This window comes from Macrobrachium rosenbergii, chromosome 4, assembly GCF_040412425.1.
Source record: "Macrobrachium rosenbergii isolate ZJJX-2024 chromosome 4, ASM4041242v1, whole genome shotgun sequence".
In the NCBI taxonomy this organism is placed as follows: domain Eukaryota; kingdom Metazoa; phylum Arthropoda; class Malacostraca; order Decapoda; family Palaemonidae; genus Macrobrachium; species Macrobrachium rosenbergii.
The window spans coordinates 66709380-66729760 of record NC_089744.1 but is presented as its reverse complement, the minus strand read 5'-3'; the positions used below and the strand labels follow the sequence as shown (position 1 = coordinate 66729760).

Sequence of the window (20381 nt, the reverse complement as noted above, 5' to 3'; positions counted from 1 at the left end):
GAGATGGTTTCCAAATCTGTTTTGTAAATTGAAACGTAATACGTAGTAATTATCATGATTTTAATTTGTTATTAATTCCCTGGTGCCACAACAACAAAGGCCATCGACACAGATTGATTAGTATGTGAGGTAGTCTTTTATTTATTATTTTCAACGGGAAAACCTTTTGTACGAAAAAATACTAATGTATATCTGGAATGAAATGAAGAATCTTCCAAACTTCCAGACATAACTTTACATAATGAACTAAGTATCGCTCATCCAAATGAATACTTGCTATTCCATGATCTCTGTATCAATTTACATTCATATCATGCCTCTGTAGTTCGTAGTACCCAAGCATTGTAATTTTACACTAGTACATATGACAAAAGATTGACAAGCCATCAAACCTAAGGGTTAACGTTTAATTCATTTAAATAAAATATGAACATTATTAGGTTTGATTGATCATTTGAATATGTCACGAAATATGGTTTTGTTTATCAAATTATTTTGAGTTTAAATGAGCAAGGAATAGCGATGCACTTCTGTATCAGTAATGTTCTCAGACTGTGTGTTTATCAGTCAATCTGCCTGTCTGCCTGTGTATATATATATATATATATATATATATATATATATATATATATATATATATATATATATGTGTGTTTGTGTATATACATATGTGTTTATGTATATATATATATATATATATATATATATATATATATTTTTTTTTTTTTTTTTTTCAGCTAAGGCGACTAGCTGAATATATTGTACACGCTATTTAGTGACAAACAAGTATATATATATATATATATATATATATATATATATATATATATATATATATATATATATGTATATATATGTGTGTGTGTGTGTGTGTGTGTGTGTGTGTGTGTGTGTGTGTGTGTGTGTATTGTGAAAGCAAATAATCATAAACTACACTCATTTGTCTATGCAATTTCCATTTTCTATCCTCCCTTCTACCTAGCTTCCATTACCTCTAGGTACCCATCTATGTTCCTGCGAGTCAACCTTCTTGCAAACAATGCCTTGCAAACATAAGACAGACAAACAAATGAAAGGGAGACGGAGAACAAACTAATCATTACACGAAGGTTCCGTCATTATAAGTCAATAGTCAACATCATGAGTAGGTGAAACACAGGCTATCATTTAGCCCCATCCTTTTCAAGGTGGCGGTCTGCCCATCACATTATTGTAATGGATGGGGCCATCACTATCTATCTTCGTTGCATGATCGCTCCCGACCCCGGAAAAAGAAAATATAAAGTATTCAATCCAACGGTGTGTGAAAGCGAACGTGTTTATTTTTGGTCGCTCACAACAGCAAGAATGTTCTTGTTCATGCGCTCTTTCTTTAATGTTTGCAAGACATAGTTACTCTTCCACGCAAATATTGTCATGTACTAGGTTGATAGTTTTATTTTTATTATTATTATTATTCTGTACTATGATCAGCTATAATAGATCTATATTTCAGACATTCTTTGTTATCTGTTGAAGGCAATAACGTTTGATACCCTGCTAATAACTTGACCTAGTCTCAGTATTAGGGCAGCTACTTGGTAATTTTAGCATATTGCAAGAACATTTTATACTTCGAAAGCCCGCAAAATAAAATGTTCTATCGGGCCTTGGCAATATTTTCCATTATCAAGCTAATTTGGCTAATCTTGGCAGTCCCATTTGCTTTCTCCATCCCCTACAGCAACCACCACAGTAGAATAATCATCAGGTTCATAAACCATTGCTTATGTCAGTAGAGGTCTTGTGGTTTTGGTGGAACATGCCGGTACCGTTATGGCCTCGACCAAGATTCGAACCTGGGTCCGATTACTTATGAGAAATACAGTAGATACTGATGAGAAATATCATGTAGGCAAAACTCTAAAGAATATAGTGATTATCAAAAATAGTTAAGTATTTGTGACTTTGATTAAGAAATTTTCAAGTCTCCTCAGTCTTCTGTGTTGGTGTGTGCTCTATATCTATTCTTCATTTCATATTAAACAAATAAATAGCCATATGAATCAATTTATATTCAATCTAACAATAAATATGCTCTCAGTAGGAGTCTGGAAATTGATCTGCAATCTTAAAATATTCAAGAGTAAATTACTCGAACAAATTCTTGTACTTCTTAGATGGACTGATGTATTTTCTTTTCTTGAAAACAGGCTACGTTAGGCATAGCCACGGCAGTACCTCAAACCAAAGGCCCGGACGACTACAACTTCGGTTTCGACGCTGGATCCCACTTCAGAAAAGAGGAGAAAAGTAAGTGTGAGCTTCCTCGTTTGCCATTAACTGCTTGTGCTAACTGGTCTTAAACCTTTTATTATAATAGGTGTTATTTTGTACTGTAGCGAAGTCGTTGTACCCAGTGGAAAGTGTTTTTTTTTTTTTAAGAAAAAACTTTTCTTGCAAATTTCATAAGCTCATCAAATCAAACTTTATTTACATGATTAGTATCATTGTCATGCTGAAAGGTTTTCAACCCCAAAACTTGAAATCTGTTATTAATGACTTGGAAAGTTTGTTGCTTCGTATAATTATCTCTTTATTTATTTGAAAATCAGGACAGTTCCTGAAAAAAATTCCGCTCTCTCTCTCTCTCTCTCTCTCTCTCTCTCTCTCTCTCTCTCTCTCTCTCTCTCTCTTATTTTATCTGATTCTTATTGATGCTTAATTTGTATATTGTTTACAAACAAGCAAAAATGAGATAAGGCAGAAAAATTAGGAGCCTTTTTTCCGTGGAATTCTCTCTCTTCATCTGAGTCACTCGTACCCGTAGACGTTATATACCAGCTCCTTTACAGCTTTAATCCCTTTCGATTCCAGTAAGCTTAGGATTTATAATAGCATCTTGCTGTCCTTGGCGTCGTCTGCTCAGGGAACAATGGCAATTAAAGAACTGAAAAAAATTCAAAATAAAAATTTTGAAATACCAGCATGTAACTATTTACACAGATTGTGTAAATGGTTGCTAGAAAAATTTTCTTTTATTTAAGCTAATAAAAAAAATTCATATCTGCCCTGGAATACTTAATTGCAGGTTTTTAAAAAAAAAGGCGTTCTGTCCTCTTCAAATTTCTCGTAAGCCACTGCCTTGGAACACGAAGTTTAGGTAACCGTTAGTAACCATTGACGGTCGCGACTCAGTAATTCCCATGGCAGTTCCTAGATCAGAAAACTCGAGGGGGATAGCTTTCCGCATTTCAACCGCAAAAACCAGTGTTCGCCATTATCTTTCATTTTGTTTCCTTTGCAACTTTGTATTATGAATAACAATCTCTGCACTCCACGTAGAATGTTATCCGTATTTAAATGCTGGATTAGATCCTGGACTGGAGTCTTTTTGGGGGGAAACATCTTTGTGTCATTTCGTGCATCGACATAAGCATTTCATACACCATCACTCAAATACGATAAGCCAACTATTTGGGAAACATTCGATCGTCCGTAGTATACTTATCATCCAAACTTATGATTCTATAGTTGTATGCTTGGAGATGTGGGGACTTATACCCTAGATTAAGAGTTTAGAATCTAGACAGTACACCTAAATATTATCCTGTGATAAATTCCAGTGCCGTCCTCCACCTCTTCTTGAAAGCCTGGAGCTTCAAGTGTGAAGAAACTACTGAAACTTACTCGCATCATGTACCCACACGCCTTCATAGAATGTGTATCAGTTTTGCATCGTACCTTTGCCGTCCATTCGCCCTCCCTCTCCACCTCCCCACCCACCTTACAAACATTGCTCAATTCACCTATATCATTCTTACTCCTGTTTTCTCTACAAATGCTTCATCTACACTATGCAGTTAATACTTTCTTGGTTTCCTTATCCTCCTTCTTTCAGACACTCGAATTGTATACATCACTTTTGTTGTCTTATCCCTGCATTTCCCACCATTCCAGCCCTTCTTACTCGACACATATTTAGCATGCAGTTCATCTTCACGGCTCCCATCCTTTTTAATCTCATATGCACATGCATTCAACTTCACTTGAGGGAAGGAAAGCTGGCTCAATTATTCTTTCATACATCCCTACTTTTCTTCCCCTAGACACCGACTCTTCCTCTACATCACTCTCCCTACCGCACAGTCTAACACAAGCTTCCCTTTCTGCACATAATCGTCAGTTCGAATGCCACCAGAACATTATGATAGCATAAGAGTTAAATTGGTACTGTAGCTCTGCATTTCTTCAAACCTTGACTTAAATATGTACGTCACTCCAATGTAAAGTGATGAATGCCTTGACTAGAAGAAATCTGTAGATTTATTTTGAAATACTGTGTATTCCGTTGTAACTTTCGTCGTCTCCACGACACAGCATTTCTTGATTCCTTCAAATCTTGATGGCTTCCTTTTCAGTGTGTGTTTTAGAGGATTTTATCATATTCATGGTTACCGTTTTATTATAGAAGAAGAAAATAACATTTTGGGTCAATCTACGTGGTGAATTTGTAAAACCCGGGTCACTCTAGGTGACTAGACATGAGCTTTGTATTTTTTCAGATTTTGAAACCAGAATCCCGAAAGTTTTAGAGTTGTAAGTACTCAACATGAGAAGCGTATTGCTAATCAGTTTTTCATATTTGTCATATTATTCATGGTCCTTTCTAACCTTTAATATTAATTAATATAAAAACTATAAGAAATATCTCGGTCTGAGTTGGTGTTTTGACTGGACGAAATCTTCCGAACTTAAAGAATCGCGTTGACGATTAAACAAAAGTTGATCGGTAACATTTTTTTTTAGATGGCAACACGTTCTAAGTGAAGTCAGAAATAATTCTTTCTTTGGTTAAAGCGAGAGAATTTCTACGAGCCAGAAATAATAATTTCATTGCTAAAGTCATTTCATTTACTATGGAACTCCTTCAATGAGCGGTTAGAATAGAATTCTACCAAATAGGACCTGAAATGGTTACCGTGGACCTCTGAGTGTATCAGCTCGCTTACTTGCGTTGCTATTGCTGTTGAAGACTGCTCCAGTATTACAGCGCCGCCTTAAGAAATATTTGGGTTTAATGCACCTCAGGTAGGACGAGCTGCTTGATTCCCCTTAAAAAGCAACATCTCTCTCTGACCATATTCCTTCTTTTATCCACTTCACACATCTCTCTCCCCTCCGCGAGGTTCCATCTTGATTTTTATCTTTCAATCTTCCTGCAGCCAAGCTGTCAGTCAACGCTTCTCCTAACCCCTCTTGCGCCATCCGCCATAATCCCCCTTTCCATTTCAATTCAGCAGATAGCATTTGCACCTTGGCAAACATTTACACAGCTGTTGCGTGACTCATGCATCTTGATCGTCCACGATTTGTATGTCTTGTTTCATGATGCACTTGCTTGTTAACACCAGTTTCTCTCACAACCCTTGCATTTATACGTCTCCCCATAAACACGATGACGTCATGTGATAAGCAAACGCATGTTTAATCAATAATAAGGAAAGCCTGGTACTAGAAAATGTTAATCTTAACGGATTTTTGAAAGTATAAAATCCATTTCGATGTGTTTACCAAACGGTTACTTGAACTTGCCGACGCTCATTCTCTTTGCTAGAGATGAAATAAAATAGAAACAAAATTACCAGGCGTGTAAGATCACGCAATAAACATTACTGACTTATGAAGATTTCTTGATAAAAGATAGTAATGAGTCTGGGAATGATGGTAAATGTCCTGAGAAAGAAGAATGAAAGAAAAAAAGACAGGAGATAAAGACGCACATTATATACGAATAAAAATTCTGTCGAAAGCAATGAAGGAACATAATGATGAGGGTCAGAGGTAGTTTCGGGGCTTTGCATGCTAATGAAAGGAGACAACGAACAACGAACGAGGAATTGGAAAGAAAATTTGGAAAGAGAAATGGAGTAGGAGGAAGGGGATGGAAAATGAAATGGATGAAACTGTAAATAGTGGCAAAAAGAGAAGTAACGAAACAATATGATAAAAGGTGGAGGGAGAAAGATATGAATGACTGATGACAAGAAAAAGATGAAAAGGTTATGGGAAGAAAACACAGATGATAAACGGTAGGGAACAAAATCAATAATGGGATGTAATGCAAAGGCACGGGTAAAGTAGAGAAATGGAATGTGATGAAAATTCAAATCCTTAAAAACAAAAATGAGAAATTTCAGATAAAAATAAGAAGATTAGAATAAAAATGGACAAGGAGGACAGAAAAAAACTGAGGACCAAGTTACTGAAAAATGAGAAAAGTGATCAGCTTGGGAAACCTGGAATAACTTTGCCTTTCGGAAATCGGCCATTAATTTGAAGCGAAATTCACTGCGATGGCATAAACGAAGGAATGTAACTCTAAACGGGATAAGAAGTGAAGCCGAGTGACGTAAGAGTAGTAGTAGTAGTAGTGGTATTAGTAGTAACGAGACATACTATTTATGAGGCTGATCATCTGGAAAAGGGAGGATTCTTGCTATGCATAAAGCTATAACCATTAAAAATTATTTGGATATCAGGAGCAGTTTTTGTATCAAAGAAGGGAAACTTACTGCTACACTGTCACTATTATTATCATCAATAATACTACTACTGCTGCTGCTATTAATAATAATAATACTAATTATCTGTTCTTTACCGCAAATTAACTCATCAAGATATAAGGATCCCATTGTGTAGTAGTTTTGTGAAATAAATCTTCAAAGTCTGAAGCAAAAAATAATTATCTTTTTTCCCTATCCTTTTTTTTCTTCTTATTCTTCTTTTCTTTTTCTTTTTGACTAATGATGCTTATTTTCATCTTCACACATGTCAAACAATATATCAGTGTGTGGAGAACTGCTTTTGGACTATGATCGATAATAGCCCAAGGTTACTAAAAGCCACTTGCTGCTTTGTAGATACGAAACGATAATCTCTTGGCTGACGAACGTTATTCCTATTTTAACTTAAAAGATAGTCATTTGAAGTCTCTTTTTCTCTCTACATACTTATTTATCTATCTGTCTAAAAGATAGTCATTTGAAATCTCTTTTTCTCTCTACATTCTTATTAATTTGTGTCTATTTATCTGTGTACGCATGTAAATCACTATTATATCAATTACATATTCATGCAAGGGTTTACGTACGTAGCCGAACTCGTGTAAGGCAAGGCAGTTAAAGCACAACATCCCAGTTATACACCTCAATCCATTGTTTAATTCTTTATCTTTCCTACCCACTTTTTTTGTGTGAGGGGAGGGGTGGCAGTGCCAGGTCTAAACTGAGTTCGTTACCCATGCCTTAAAGGAAGAGGGGAGGGGGGCGCGTATGTACATCATTTAGTCAGTATCAAAAAGGAACTAATTTTAGATTAGATTGGTCAAAGAATGGGTTTGTATGGTCAGAAGTTAAATATACAATTACGCACTGGAAACCTACAGGGTTTTGTAATCCAAAAACAACGATCGATCGCACTTTCAAGGCTAGCGCTGCCTATTTTCTGAAGTGAGGTCAAGACAGCTGAAGGCCGGTCGAAGGTCAGTGAAAGGTATCTGCAAATCGCTGAAATCTATGAACAAGTTGTTAGTTTTTATCAAATTTTATATATATGCTCACACGTATATGTATTTCACATGTCGTTAAAATAATTACAAGAATATTTAAGACCTCAAAAATTATCAAGTGTGTTTCGAGCGACTAAAGGCCTAACACCTTACCTAAATCATTGTTTTTCACTTCGTAAAATGCTGTTGAGGCATCTCAAGGTTAAAAAAAAGACATTAGGACAAACAGAAAAAACCACTGGCTACTGACAAATGAGTAATTACAAAAGTAAAAAAATTGCCTTTTTCTGTCAGACGTATTGCTTAGCATGCGATAACGAGCATGCTAAGATACTCATCCGTGTAAACACGGATAACACACATGTAAACACGTGTCTAGAAAAGCAAACGTAAAAAAGAAACCCGCGGGTTTGTAAGAACGTAAAAAATAGAGGTTAATGAATGTTGAATACCTTGACCATCTTGGCAAATATCATAATGCAAAATAAACTATCAAGTGTCTCGAATGTGATTGGAGGGAACCGTTAAAAGCAGCATCCTTACAGCCAGCGAGCTAATCGACGGAGGGAAGATCAGGATGCGAGCAAGAATTGCAAAAACAACGCTACACGTCCACGATTACTTGTCAAAGCACTTTACGATCAGTGTCCTTATCACGGGTATAATAAGATAAAAAACATTCCCAGCCACTTTTTTTTTCTTCTTTTTCTTTTTTTTAGCAAGGATGAGTTTCTACGAAGGGCAACTGTTTTATCTCTCCAGGTAGCTGGTTTAAGTGGCACCACAGAGTACTCGGGTGGTTAAATGATACTTATATTGTCCAACACATCTTCTGGACAGATTGGCCCACCCCCACAAAAAAAGTTAATTAACGTCGACATAATGCCGCAAAATAGATGTCTCAACCGAGAGCAGTAATTATAGTAAACTTTGAAAATATTAATCTCCCCCACAGAGCAAATAAAAATAAAATTTGAAGTCCAGTCGCTGTGGAATTTTTAACACTATCAAAAGATTTCGGAACCCACATTTAGACAACTGGCTTTCGCAGTTGCAATACAGTTTTACTTATACTATCGACCTGCATGCAGGCAGTGCCAGCTGAGAGTAAGATAATCATTCTTTATTCTCTGCATTACGAATGACGTCACTGAGTGAAATCTGAGCGAATTTCTCAGTAACCTGAGAGGCTCGTGAAGGTTTCCTTCAGTTATCAATATGAATGTGTTGCAAGAGCTTTCGGTCCCCGAGGTGAAGCATAGTAATATACAGATTACATTTGCGTTGATTATTATTAAAGATTGTTAGTGAATAGGCCTCAAGGAGCATTAAATTGCAAAATAGGCTTTTTTTGAAAAGGTCGGTCATAGGTGACAATACAGAACAGATGGTTGAGAATACAAAATAATTAATGATAAACCAATAGATATACACGTGTTCATACATAAGTACATAAACAGCAATATAATTGTCAGAGTTAATGTCACTGGCTATATGGTACTTTCTCTCTCTCTCTCTCTCTCTCTCTCTCTCTCTCTCTCTCTCTCTCTCTCTCTAATGAACACGATAAAACTTATTATCAAAGTTGACAACCGCAAATGAATCTGACATTGAAACTTTATACTTAGTCTTTACAGGATCTTCTTTAAAAAAAAATGCAACTCAGCGAAAGTTATCATTAATACTTTCCTCTTTTTTTCCCATAGCTCCCGAAGGCAAGACCCTAGGCGAGTACGGATTCCGTACGCCCGACGGATGCATGCACGTCGTGAAGTACGAGGCCGACCAACAGGGAGGATACAGGGTCCTGGGCTCCAGTAAGAGAGATTGCAACATAAAAGGTAAGCGTTATAAGGAAGGTCGAATAAAATGGTCCATCTTTTAGAGGAACTGAAATTTATATAACATTTTGTATAAAATGGAAAAAGACTTATGCTTAGATGCTTATTAAATAAAATATATTCTGTAATGTATGTATGTGTATATATGCATATATAATTTCGATAACCACAATGCCCTTTTAACTTCATGATTTCTTCACATTTTAGAAACGCTTGTCACTACCAAGCCCAGACCCACATGAAGAAAGAAATGGAGATGCTCTGATGCCCGGGCGAGATTCGAACTCGCATTCTTAGTATCAGAACGAGGAAACGTTAATTACGTGGCCAGGTAGATAACATTACCTCGTTCTGAAACACGGCACGCGAGTTCGAATCTCGCCAGTCATCAAAATATCTTCATTTCTCCTCATTTGGAGCCAGGCTTAGTAGTGACATGCGTTTCCGAAGTATGAAGAAATCGAGAACTTAGAAGGCATTGTGGTTATCAAAAAAATATATCACACCTCTCCTATTTCTTTACAGCTCACAATCGTCGTCCATTAACGACGACAACGACAACTAAACGACCGACCACAACGACAACCAAAACCACAACCACGGTCCGCCCTACCACTACAACCACGGCCCGCCCTACTACCACAACCACGCCCCGCACTACCACCCGCACCACTACAACTACTACCACTACTACTACTACTACTCCTAAACCACGTAATCCACTGTCCATCAGTCCGCTGCCACAAGTTAACAACGCTATTGAAGGTAAAAATTAATATCAGTAGTCATGACGTCACTGGGAGCACTCATGCAACTCTGGAACTGTAAGAGGGTCAATAGTTTTTTTTTTTACTCATTCCTGTTTGTTGATTTTTAAGATAATGCTGACGTCACAACAATAAATGTAATGAAAACGAACAACGTTAACAAAATATGTGAAGTACGGTGACCATTACTATTCCAAAATCTGGACAAACTCATAAACAGTTTAAGGGGTTGCAAAAAACTAGATCAGAACCAGACACAATAAAATTTTGAAAAATGAAGTTTGCCTCCATTGAGGTTAAGAAAATTGAGAATTCCACTAATGGCCGAGATAAAGCTGTGAAGGCCGTCGTTTGGAAATCCCTTGGGATTAAATTGAATAGAAACTCAGCTGTAAATGTCATCGTTTGTCAGTGCGAGACCGCATAGGAACCAGAATCAAAAGATAACTATGATTGAAAACTTCTTACTGACAACGACACTCGCAGTAGCGGTATCTCCTGCGCTTTTAAAAGGATTATTTTCAGGTGACCTTGGAGAATACTTGGAAATTACATGTAGAATTAATTTGTATATTTTGTTTTTTATATGCAGAGGATCACAGACGCGTAGATTGGCCTGAAGTGCTTTGGTCATACTTGAAAGCAAATGCGGCGCATCGCGGATTTTAATTGGATTGAATTCATTCACCTTGTTTTACCTGCTGCCATTGATAGGGTGTCTCTCCAAGGCAGTATCTCCTCTGATTTCTTTCCTCTTCACTTAGGAAGACTGTCCATTCATAATTACTTATAATTAACTCTTTTGTGTTATTAGAGATCGACCTCTTTATATACATAAAATAACGAAGTCTCTTGAAACTTCCAAAGGCATTAATCACACTCTTTTACACTTTCTTCACTCCCCGTGATAAGCCGAGGAACCCCAAGGTCGTCAACTGAACCAGCCGGGCGCAGCCGAAAATAAGCCGGAACCTCTTTACTCCTACGGTTATAAGACGGACACCCACGGCCACACGGAGAGCGGACTGCCTGATGGGTCCAAGAAGGGAGAGTACTACTGGGACAGCCCTGACGGCTGGAGGATCATCGTCACCTACGAGTAAGTGTCATCTCTCTCTCTCTCTCTCTCTCTCTCTCTCTCTCTCTCTCTCAACTACAGTGACGAAGAGAGGTCCCTTATAGCTTAAGCTTTTAGGAAAAAGAAACAGTTCAAGGTAAACGTGGAGTCCGTCGTTATTGACTAATTAACTGTGTGTCATAATGTAAGGATACATTTAGTAAATGTAGTGAAAAAATTATCACTTTTCTTTATGAAAACTGCATAATATTTATTTATATTTCATCATGTTTTTCAGATAAGTTATTTTCCTTAATAGTGTGTGGCTCTTAATGAAGATTTCTCTTAGCGTGAAAGAAATTTCGTAAAGTGTACAATAATAAATAAAAACTCTGTCTGCTTACAAGAAAATAAAATGCTATATTTTTCAGACATTCCTACATGCAAATAATCTTTTTTTCGATTCAAATTCAGAGGACTGTTTTCTTCTAATCAGAAAGATTTATAATGCAAATCAGAAACTTTTGTAATTACAGTGTCCCATTCTGACGACCTTCCAATTTTTTCGGTCACATGTCCCACTTGACATCCAGGTGGGTCCTGCTTAAGCTCTGCCAGAATTCGACGTCACTTGCCATTTCAGCCCATTCGCTGTTGCATATATTCCATAGTGTAAAATTTGGTGCTCTTTCCATAGCTTTGTTTTACACCTCTTATCTTTCGTTATCTGGCCATCGCATTTTGGATTCGTTAAATTTAATGCCTTACACCTCGTCTTGCTTCTTCATCCGAGAGATGGAAATTGAAATTCACTTTGCTTTACCCTTTTCTTTGGACCTTGAGAGTAAAGAGATCTTATTTAATTATCACACTAGAGATCTTTCTTCTGCATGAGACCTATGACATTGGACTTCATCAGTTACGTAACGTGTTGTGTACTTTCCTTCTTCATGTAGGCTGTGAAATTTGGGATTGTCAGTATCCTTTATCGTAATGAAAACTTTATTTGTACAGTTCTTCAAAGCTGCTAGCCTTATTTAAACTGGAATTTATCGGCAGCTGTACCTCTGTGTTTTTTTTCTCTACTATGAAATTTTAACTTGCCAATTCCCCAGCAGGGGAACAAAACTCAAATTCATCGATAACTTTACAGGTGGTTGTTTGTACCTTTCTTTTTAACCCTGATAATTAAAAGTCTTAAGAAATTCCCCTCCTCTTGAAGCAATGGAAGCAGTAAAATTGGTTTCCTATTCCAACAGAATCAACTCTGATCAGGATTTATTTCACTTTTCCTTTCTTTGGACCTGTGCTGGAAAAGGGCATGATCGTGCCCGTTACACTGACCTTTGCTCTTAAAAAAAAGAGAGGGAAGAATTTTAAGGTTTTCTGCTGCAGAATTCCTATTCAAGCTTTCTCCATATCGTAATGATAGTCAATTTTATCCCATCAATGAATATAAAGGAGAGGTTACTCTAAAAGCATAGACCTGAAGTAAATGTATGTAAGTGACCTCACCTGTTTGCTGAGGATGATGCATCAATAGATATTTTCATCTTCATCGTAAAGTTTTCAGCACTAATCCCTACGTAGCCAAAATGGAGCTGATGTCTCCTTGGCCTATAGCTCACTTTAACCACCACAAGCAAGAAACGTGGCTGCTTATCAAACCTGACACGGCGCTGGCCTCTCCAAGGTGCCGCTCTGTCATGCCTGTCAGCTCAACTTATTAACGCCTTTTCAGCAGGCAAATAGTAGGGGATTTTCTGCGATTTATAAAGATAATAATGATGATAGGGAAGATATCATCATTGCTTATGTACGTATATAGCAATCGTATATTCATGTATGCGTGCTTTCGTCTGTTCGTATCCATACATATGGATTACAGCCATGCATATGAGCTGTAAGAGACTTTTGTTACTCTTGTCCCTCGCGATTTTTGTACGTCCTTCAGCATCAAGATAATAATCATATATTTCACTTCTCTTAAAGCATGTCTGAAGATAGTAAAGAGTCAACGAACTATGAGTAGGCTGGAGAATTTAGATGAACGAGTTGGTCTACAGCCGTGTTTTTGGGTTAGTGGAAAAGGAGACGTGACATTGAACTGTTCTTTTCTACATGTAATCTCATTGCTTATTAGCATGTGTTTTGAATTATGAAGTATTCTTACAGCGTTCAGCATTTCTGTGAAGTGGCATACTTTACATTCTTACCAAAAAACGATGCTTTACCCTCAAGAACCTACCCTTGATTCTATATATCGTAAGCTAGAGGAATTTCGTAATAAAAAAAAAAGGCAGACGTTTTAACAAATTTTGACTTTTAAAGCCGTTGTAATCGGGACCTCATTACAGCGGTTCGCTGACGCATTTTGAGCTGGTAAGAGTTTAAACTTGATAAAGTCTTTTTGGCAGAGAGAATTATCAACTCAACGTTATTCATTAATTTATCAAGATTGCATTGCCATAGCAAACTTTTCACCTCCAGCTAAGAACGCTTTCATGCCTATCGTCCTTGGCGTTGCCTCATCAAATTTCAAAAAACAACCAATTAACACCGTGGCAAAATAACCTGTCGTTTATCTTTTCCTGCAAACAAAACTATTAGCGCTGTTTTTGAAAGCTAATTAAATTTATGCCAGATAACCATGTAGTACAGTTACTGAGAGATATAACTGACCCAGACAGCCTTGCTCTCCTCTTCCACAGTTCCTGAATCTGTCTTCTTTTTCCATCATCTAAGAAAAGAAGGTCATTAATATTTGTGTCGCGTGTTAATGTTTTCTTTCTTTTCTCACAGTGGGGCCAAAATGGCTGTGTGCTGCTTTGGTATGTCTTGCCTTGTCTAAAAAAATCAAACAAATAAATAATGGGAGAGAAACTCATTTTGACATTTTTGGTGACTTCAACCCCACCCTCCCCTCCCCATAAAAAAAAATAATCACCTCAGTTCTTCCATTCATTTTGTAGTGAATTATGTTCATTTTTAGGCACCCAGTCATTATGGCCTCAAAAACTGGAAATCAGCAAGGACCTCGCTCAAACTAAATGTTGCTTTGCAACAAAATTATGCCTTCTCCGGCAGAACTTAATAAAAAGCTTGAAAATATCTGGCTCAAATATGCAAAACTAATGGTTGATAAAGGCAGTTCAAATAAACCAACATTATGCGAGAGTATATATCAGTGAGGGATAAGAGAGGATAAGAACCTTCACCTCTTGAGTACCTACGATAGCATTGAAAAGAAATATTCAGATGCACTTGATATTTTCAGATATATGCATAATGGCTTTGTTAGTTTTAAGGCATGTATGATTTCAGAACAGATTAGTGGAGTCCAAGTAGTTGACTATTTTGCTTTGTTAATGACACAAAGGCATTAATAAAATAGACCAGCGCTCTGTGGTTCCAGGAATCTTCATAATCCAGGTTTCTTTGAATCGTTTCCTAACATCACAGTAGCAGATGGTTTGAATGCAGAAGCCTTCACAGAGAAATTTAAGCCTGTGTTGTCAGTTTCTTGCTCAGAAAAAAAATGTGTGGTGGCCATTATGAAACAGTTTTTATGTAAGTTTGCAGTAATTATGTAAAAGAAATCGAAAAAAATGCCCATAGGTTGTGTATATTCACTGTTTAGCAAACATGCTAAATTGTTCACTGCATTACAATCACTGGCTGAGATTTCAGTCGATTCCAAAGTTATTCAAAATTTCCAAGAAAGCTGTGACTATTCAAAAAAGAATCCTCTAGAATTTCCCTGCAAATTTCAGTATCTTTATTACTACCCTCAAAATTAGATATGCCAAGGCTAGGAGTCAGATACTCAGTTTAACTCCCAGGCTACAGTATATGTAAGCACATAATTAATATAAACAGATAGGTTAGATAAGCAAAGTTATCCCTTCAAAGCCTAGGTAACATTTCCTGAAAAAACACACATTTGACATACAAAGATATACAAGCCAAGTAAAATGTCTTCCATTGGCTAATCAAAATACAAAGAATTACTGATGGCCAAAATCCTGGGAATTGGCCATGTAATAATGTTGTAGGTTACAGGCTAAGTTGAATTGAAAAAGCTGTGTTAGCCTACGTAAGTGCAAATGAAAGAACTTTATCAATTCATAATGTTTATAAATTGTGATATTCAGCTTCATACCGCATATATATATGAATATATAAAGTCCACTTCGGAAGGTGAGTGAAAACCGGGACTCTGAACAAGTACTTTCGTAGTTTATTCTACATTTTCAAGTGTGAATTTGAAAATATAGAATAAACTACGAAAGTGCTTGTTCAAAGTCCCGGTTTACACTCACCTTCCGACGTGGACTTGTGATATTCTCAAGCACGTGTTCCTTCGCGCTGTATTGGAGATATATATAATTTGTGTGTGTGTGTGTGTGTGTGCATTCATATTAACGGGAACATTTCCTTTTAAATTGTACATGTCTGTTTAAGGGAACCGTATGGAGATAAAATATCGTCTTCAAACCGAATTTTAGCTGTACATTTTTGGGGAGAACGAGACCTATATTTTCATGTTTTAGCAATAATGGTGGCACAAAAATTGTTTAATACGCTTTCTACTTATTTCCTGTACTTATATACCAGGAGCGAGGAATTGTCGCCCTAGCGATTATAATCAAAATTAATATTTTGGAACAACGTTTTTTTATAATTATGACATTATAGAAAATGTAAAATGGTGATACATCAAGCTTATATACGTTAAGCAATAGCAAACCACCTTGCATATAATGAATTTTTCATTACTGTTGACATGCCTGGCAGGAGAAGAAAAGTAGAAGTCCTCTGGAATAAAAAAGGAATGAAAAAGACAAAGAAAAAACTCGAGGGGAAAATGGTGAAAATGTGATGCAAATACCAGACATGTAGTTTTCAGCCTTTAACCTGCAAAAGTAATGGAGGCCTCGAAACCTTTGTCTACCAAGAACAAGAAGCTGAGAGTTTATGATGAACATTCGTACTTTCTATCCTCAGGGCTAACGAAAGAGGCTTCTACCCCAGGGTGAGGCGCATTCGCCTTACGCCTACAACTCCAAGGCCTGGTGACGGGTCAGATAACGGAAACCCCCTCGCTAAGGAGCTGGGACCCGATAAGGCAGAAGAGATTGCTGTCCCTGTTGGAGGCTGTCCTTATTACTTCTACTACAACACCAGGTATATATCCACATTTCCTTTGGAAACTGTTCATTCTGCTATTCAGTTTAGGTATTTCGTAACGATATGATTGCGCATATGACGTGGTTTAGGTTACCTGAACGTATCTACCCTCACTTTGTTGATACCGAACTCAGATTGAACCCAGTTTTGAAAGTTCTTAATCTATTGAAGAAAAACAAAGGCTTTATGTCTGAAACACGGATGAATTAGGTGCTTGAGGAAACTTTCTGACTTTAAGAAATTTGTAACTTTATAACATTTTGTTGCACCAAGAGAGACCAAAAAATAAAATTAAAAAATGATATTCTTATTCTCTAAAACCCTTTGTCCTTCAGAATGAACTACCACTGGGAGCACTGCCACGAGGACTCCAACCGAACGGGAGAATTCGGTCATTTAGGTTCGGACGGATATTCCCACAAGACATCCTACTACGCCGACAGCACAGGATTCCATCCCAGAGTGAGCAAGACGCCCCTCACGGCCAGGCAAGCAGAGGTGGTCGCCGAATACACGAAAGGTGCCTTCATCATACCTAAGGTGCGTTCTCTTCCTCTTTGGCAAATACACAGATAAAAACAGGTTGTTCTCCCTGCGTTATTCGTGGAAGTCTTTTGAAGTGCTTATTGTATTATAGGAATCTGTGTAGTGGTCAGTTTCACTGAAACAAAATTTACACCCAGTGAAAATTTGCTTTACTATTAATCATTTTATATATATATATATATATATATATATATATATATATATATATATATATATATATATATATATATATGTGTGTGTGTGTGTGTGTGTATACAGTATATACATATATATATTATATATATACTGTATATGTATATATATACTGCATAGTAACTTTATACCTGATGCATAACAAATTTTGCAAAAAAGATCTAGAACATATGGTCTCTTCCCTAAAAATCATTTGTGCCCATGTCAGCAATTTCATGTTTCCATTTCTTTTTGTTTGGAAATCTTTGTCTTTCCTTATCAACTGCAGCTTTTCCCTCTGTGTTCCAGCCCGACGAGGAGCGAACCGACACAGAGAGAAGGATCCAGGAGTGGCTCAGAGAAAACAGAGATCGCGTTGACAACCCGTTGCGGTGAACGGCTCCACAATCAAAATATTTGTCGCCTAACATTCTTCTTCGTGTTCTTTTTCTTCTTATTGTCGTATATGAGCAACATTGTAACTGACGGTTTCGTAGACCACAGTTTTGAACACTAATATAGCAAGGTGATAAGTACAAAGGAACAGTGTGCTTCCGTATATTACAATTTTAATTAGTCATTTCTAAAAGGGACTTTTTATTTTCTTTAACAGGAAGTATGTATGCCAGGAGCAACAGAGTCTGGTATAGGGCTTGTCCCATTTCCTAGAAAACAGACTGCAAGAAAAGGCATTGTTTTATTTTTTATTTAACAAGAAAACTAAAATGACCTTAATTTCAGTTATATAAGGTTCTCTCGTGAATTGAAAAATGTGGAATCAAATGCAATATTGTCAACGAAAGCATGAAAAACATACTGAAATTCGTTGATTTACGCATAAAAGAATTTGGGAAACTAAAGAAAAGATTACCTAAATTATGTTTATCATTAATTTAACTGTACCGGTATAAAATATCTTCCGTTGTCTTAGGGGCTTTGGTCTGGAAAATGTATCTATAAATTAGGATCAAGACAAGTCAGATTTACGAAAATGTTAGAAAGTGTTATTTCATGGTTTAATTATTGTTTTAGGTACGGGAATTCTTAGGCATTTTGACGATAGATTATGAAAATTTTATCAGAAAAAATATTCCAAAAAAGAAAAATGTCTTAAATCTAACACTCAAGTTTCCTGTACCAAATTGCTCTCCTTAAACAAGCAAAACTAAGTTACTATCATTACTTATTTCATTAGAAAATATTAAAATCTCTCCAAAACTGAGATATTTAGAATGCTTTCGAATCCCGGTTTCAGAGTAACATAATGTGGTACATGAAATTTGGACGGGTAATTAACCTGACCACGATCAAGTATGTCTTGGTATACTTATTTCCACGACGCTTAAATTTTGAAGAAGTTTATTCTTTACTGGTAAATTCTTAGCAGTATTTCCATGATTTGCCTTTTATTTCTAAGTGGTACTTTGATTTCTAGAATATGGAAGACCAGATACTCAGATACTAGTTGTACCTAGTGTACATCTGATTTACAAGTTATTGATGAAAAAATGCGTTGGTCTATCGTGATTTCTCGTAAAATTTGAATGTAAATATGTAAAAGCAGAACTTTTTTTTAACATGAATGGTTTCTTTTGTTTTCATCCCTATTTTCCTTCTACTCTAATTTTATCTGGACCAACTGTTTTCCTATTTAGAGTTTACCAGTATTATGATTAATCAGTAAGATGATGCATACATTATATATATATATATATATATATATATATATATATATATATATATATATATATATATATATATATATATATATATATATATATATATATATGTGTGTATTATATGTATATACACATATGCGTACATGCATATAACACATATATATTGTGTGTATAATTTAGATTTTTAAACTCATTATCTATAGATTGTTATACTAAAACCCTTTAGACTGATTCACTCTGTCAGGACCTGGAATCCAATGAGAAGCAATTAGTCAGTTTTGCGTTCTTTTTACTTTCGCTGTTGAGCGGTGACGCCATCTTCGCCCTTTTGAATGTTGTCATTGTCTCATCAGAGATATGTCTCCCATTTACTTAAGATTCTTTTGTAAATAAATCGCTAAACAAAAAACAATAACAGTTCCTTTCTGTCAGTATGCGTGTTAATGATGTTTTGTTTAATATTTTGCTTCGAAAACTTTCTTCCTGCCTGAAATTATTTAATTCTAACCTAGGAAATCGCTAAAATCTTCGTTAAGATAAAGAACCATTGTTACGGTTCCAGAATGAAAGGATGATGAAGGAGAGCAATCTGTAAAAACTTATATAAAAATTAAACTAGCTTTTACTTACTTATCAATAAATTTATATTTAATAACCATCGGTCTCCTCATCATTCCATGGTAAAAAAAATGGAGCAAACTTCGCTTTTCATACTGCAGTGTCCAGTAGAATTTGATGATAATGGCAGAATCATTCTTCTTGAACTACACATTTTGATTCCCCGTAGGGGGTTAGTGCCGTCAATGCACCACATGCGGTGCAATGTAGGCATTACTTAAGGTTCTTTGCAGCGTCCCTTCAACCCCTAGCAGTTCTTCATTGTAGGGGTGGCTAGAGCTCTCGGCTAGCAAGCTGTTGGCCCAGCGTTCGAGTCTCCGGCTGGCCAGTGAAGAATTAGAGGAATTTATTTCTGGTGATAGAAATTCATTTCTCGTCATAATGTGGTTCGGATTCCACAATAAGCTGTAGGTCCCGTTGCTAGGTAACCAGTTGGTTCTTAGCCACGTAAAATAAAACTAATCCTTCGGGCCAGCCCTAGGAGAGCTGTTAATCAGCTCAGTGGTCTGGTTCAACTAAGATATACTTAACTTTTTTTTCAACCCCTAGCTGCAACTGTTTTCATTCCTTTTACTGTACCTCTGTTCATATTCTCTTTCTTCCATCTTACTGTCCATCCTCTCCTAACAATTGATTCATAGTGCAACTGCGAGGTTTTCCTCCTGTTACACCTTTGTAACCTTTTCACTGTCAATTTCCGTTTCAGCGCTGAATGGCCTTAGTTGCCCCAGTGCTTGGCATGTATGCCTAAAATCTATAAATCTACAATCTACATCTACACATTTTGATTGTCTTTCTTGTGAACTTAACGAAATATTACTGAAACGTCGTTTCTGTTCCCTCTCTGTGTCAGTGTCCATTATGTTTTCTGTATTACAAAAAGTAAAAATAGAAAATCTAAAAGAAAACTAAGAATGACATTCAAGAGTTCTTTATCACTTGCTATATTATTTTAACAACGTG

At 36.5% G+C, this 20381-nt stretch overlaps 1 protein-coding gene across 3 annotated transcripts in view; it reads left to right on the top strand.

The window, feature by feature from the left end:
- LOC136835524 (uncharacterized) overlaps positions 1 to 18227 on the top strand; it is a 363691-nt gene extending 345464 nt beyond the window's left edge. For all 3 annotated transcript variants that reach the window (XM_067099132.1, XM_067099143.1, XM_067099120.1), the window contains 7 exons: positions 2193 to 2292; positions 9256 to 9390; positions 9916 to 10155; positions 11070 to 11256; positions 16222 to 16401; positions 16740 to 16944; positions 17431 to 18227. In XM_067099132.1, the coding sequence (XP_066955233.1) occupies positions 9309 to 9390; positions 9916 to 10155; positions 11070 to 11256; positions 16222 to 16401; positions 16740 to 16944; positions 17431 to 17517 (981 nt within the window). In that variant the 5' untranslated portion in view covers positions 2193 to 2292; positions 9256 to 9308 and the 3' untranslated portion in view covers positions 17518 to 18227. The remainder of the gene's footprint in view (positions 1 to 2192; positions 2293 to 9255; positions 9391 to 9915; positions 10156 to 11069; positions 11257 to 16221; positions 16402 to 16739; positions 16945 to 17430) is intronic.
- The last annotated feature ends 2154 nt before the right edge of the window (positions 18228 to 20381 follow it).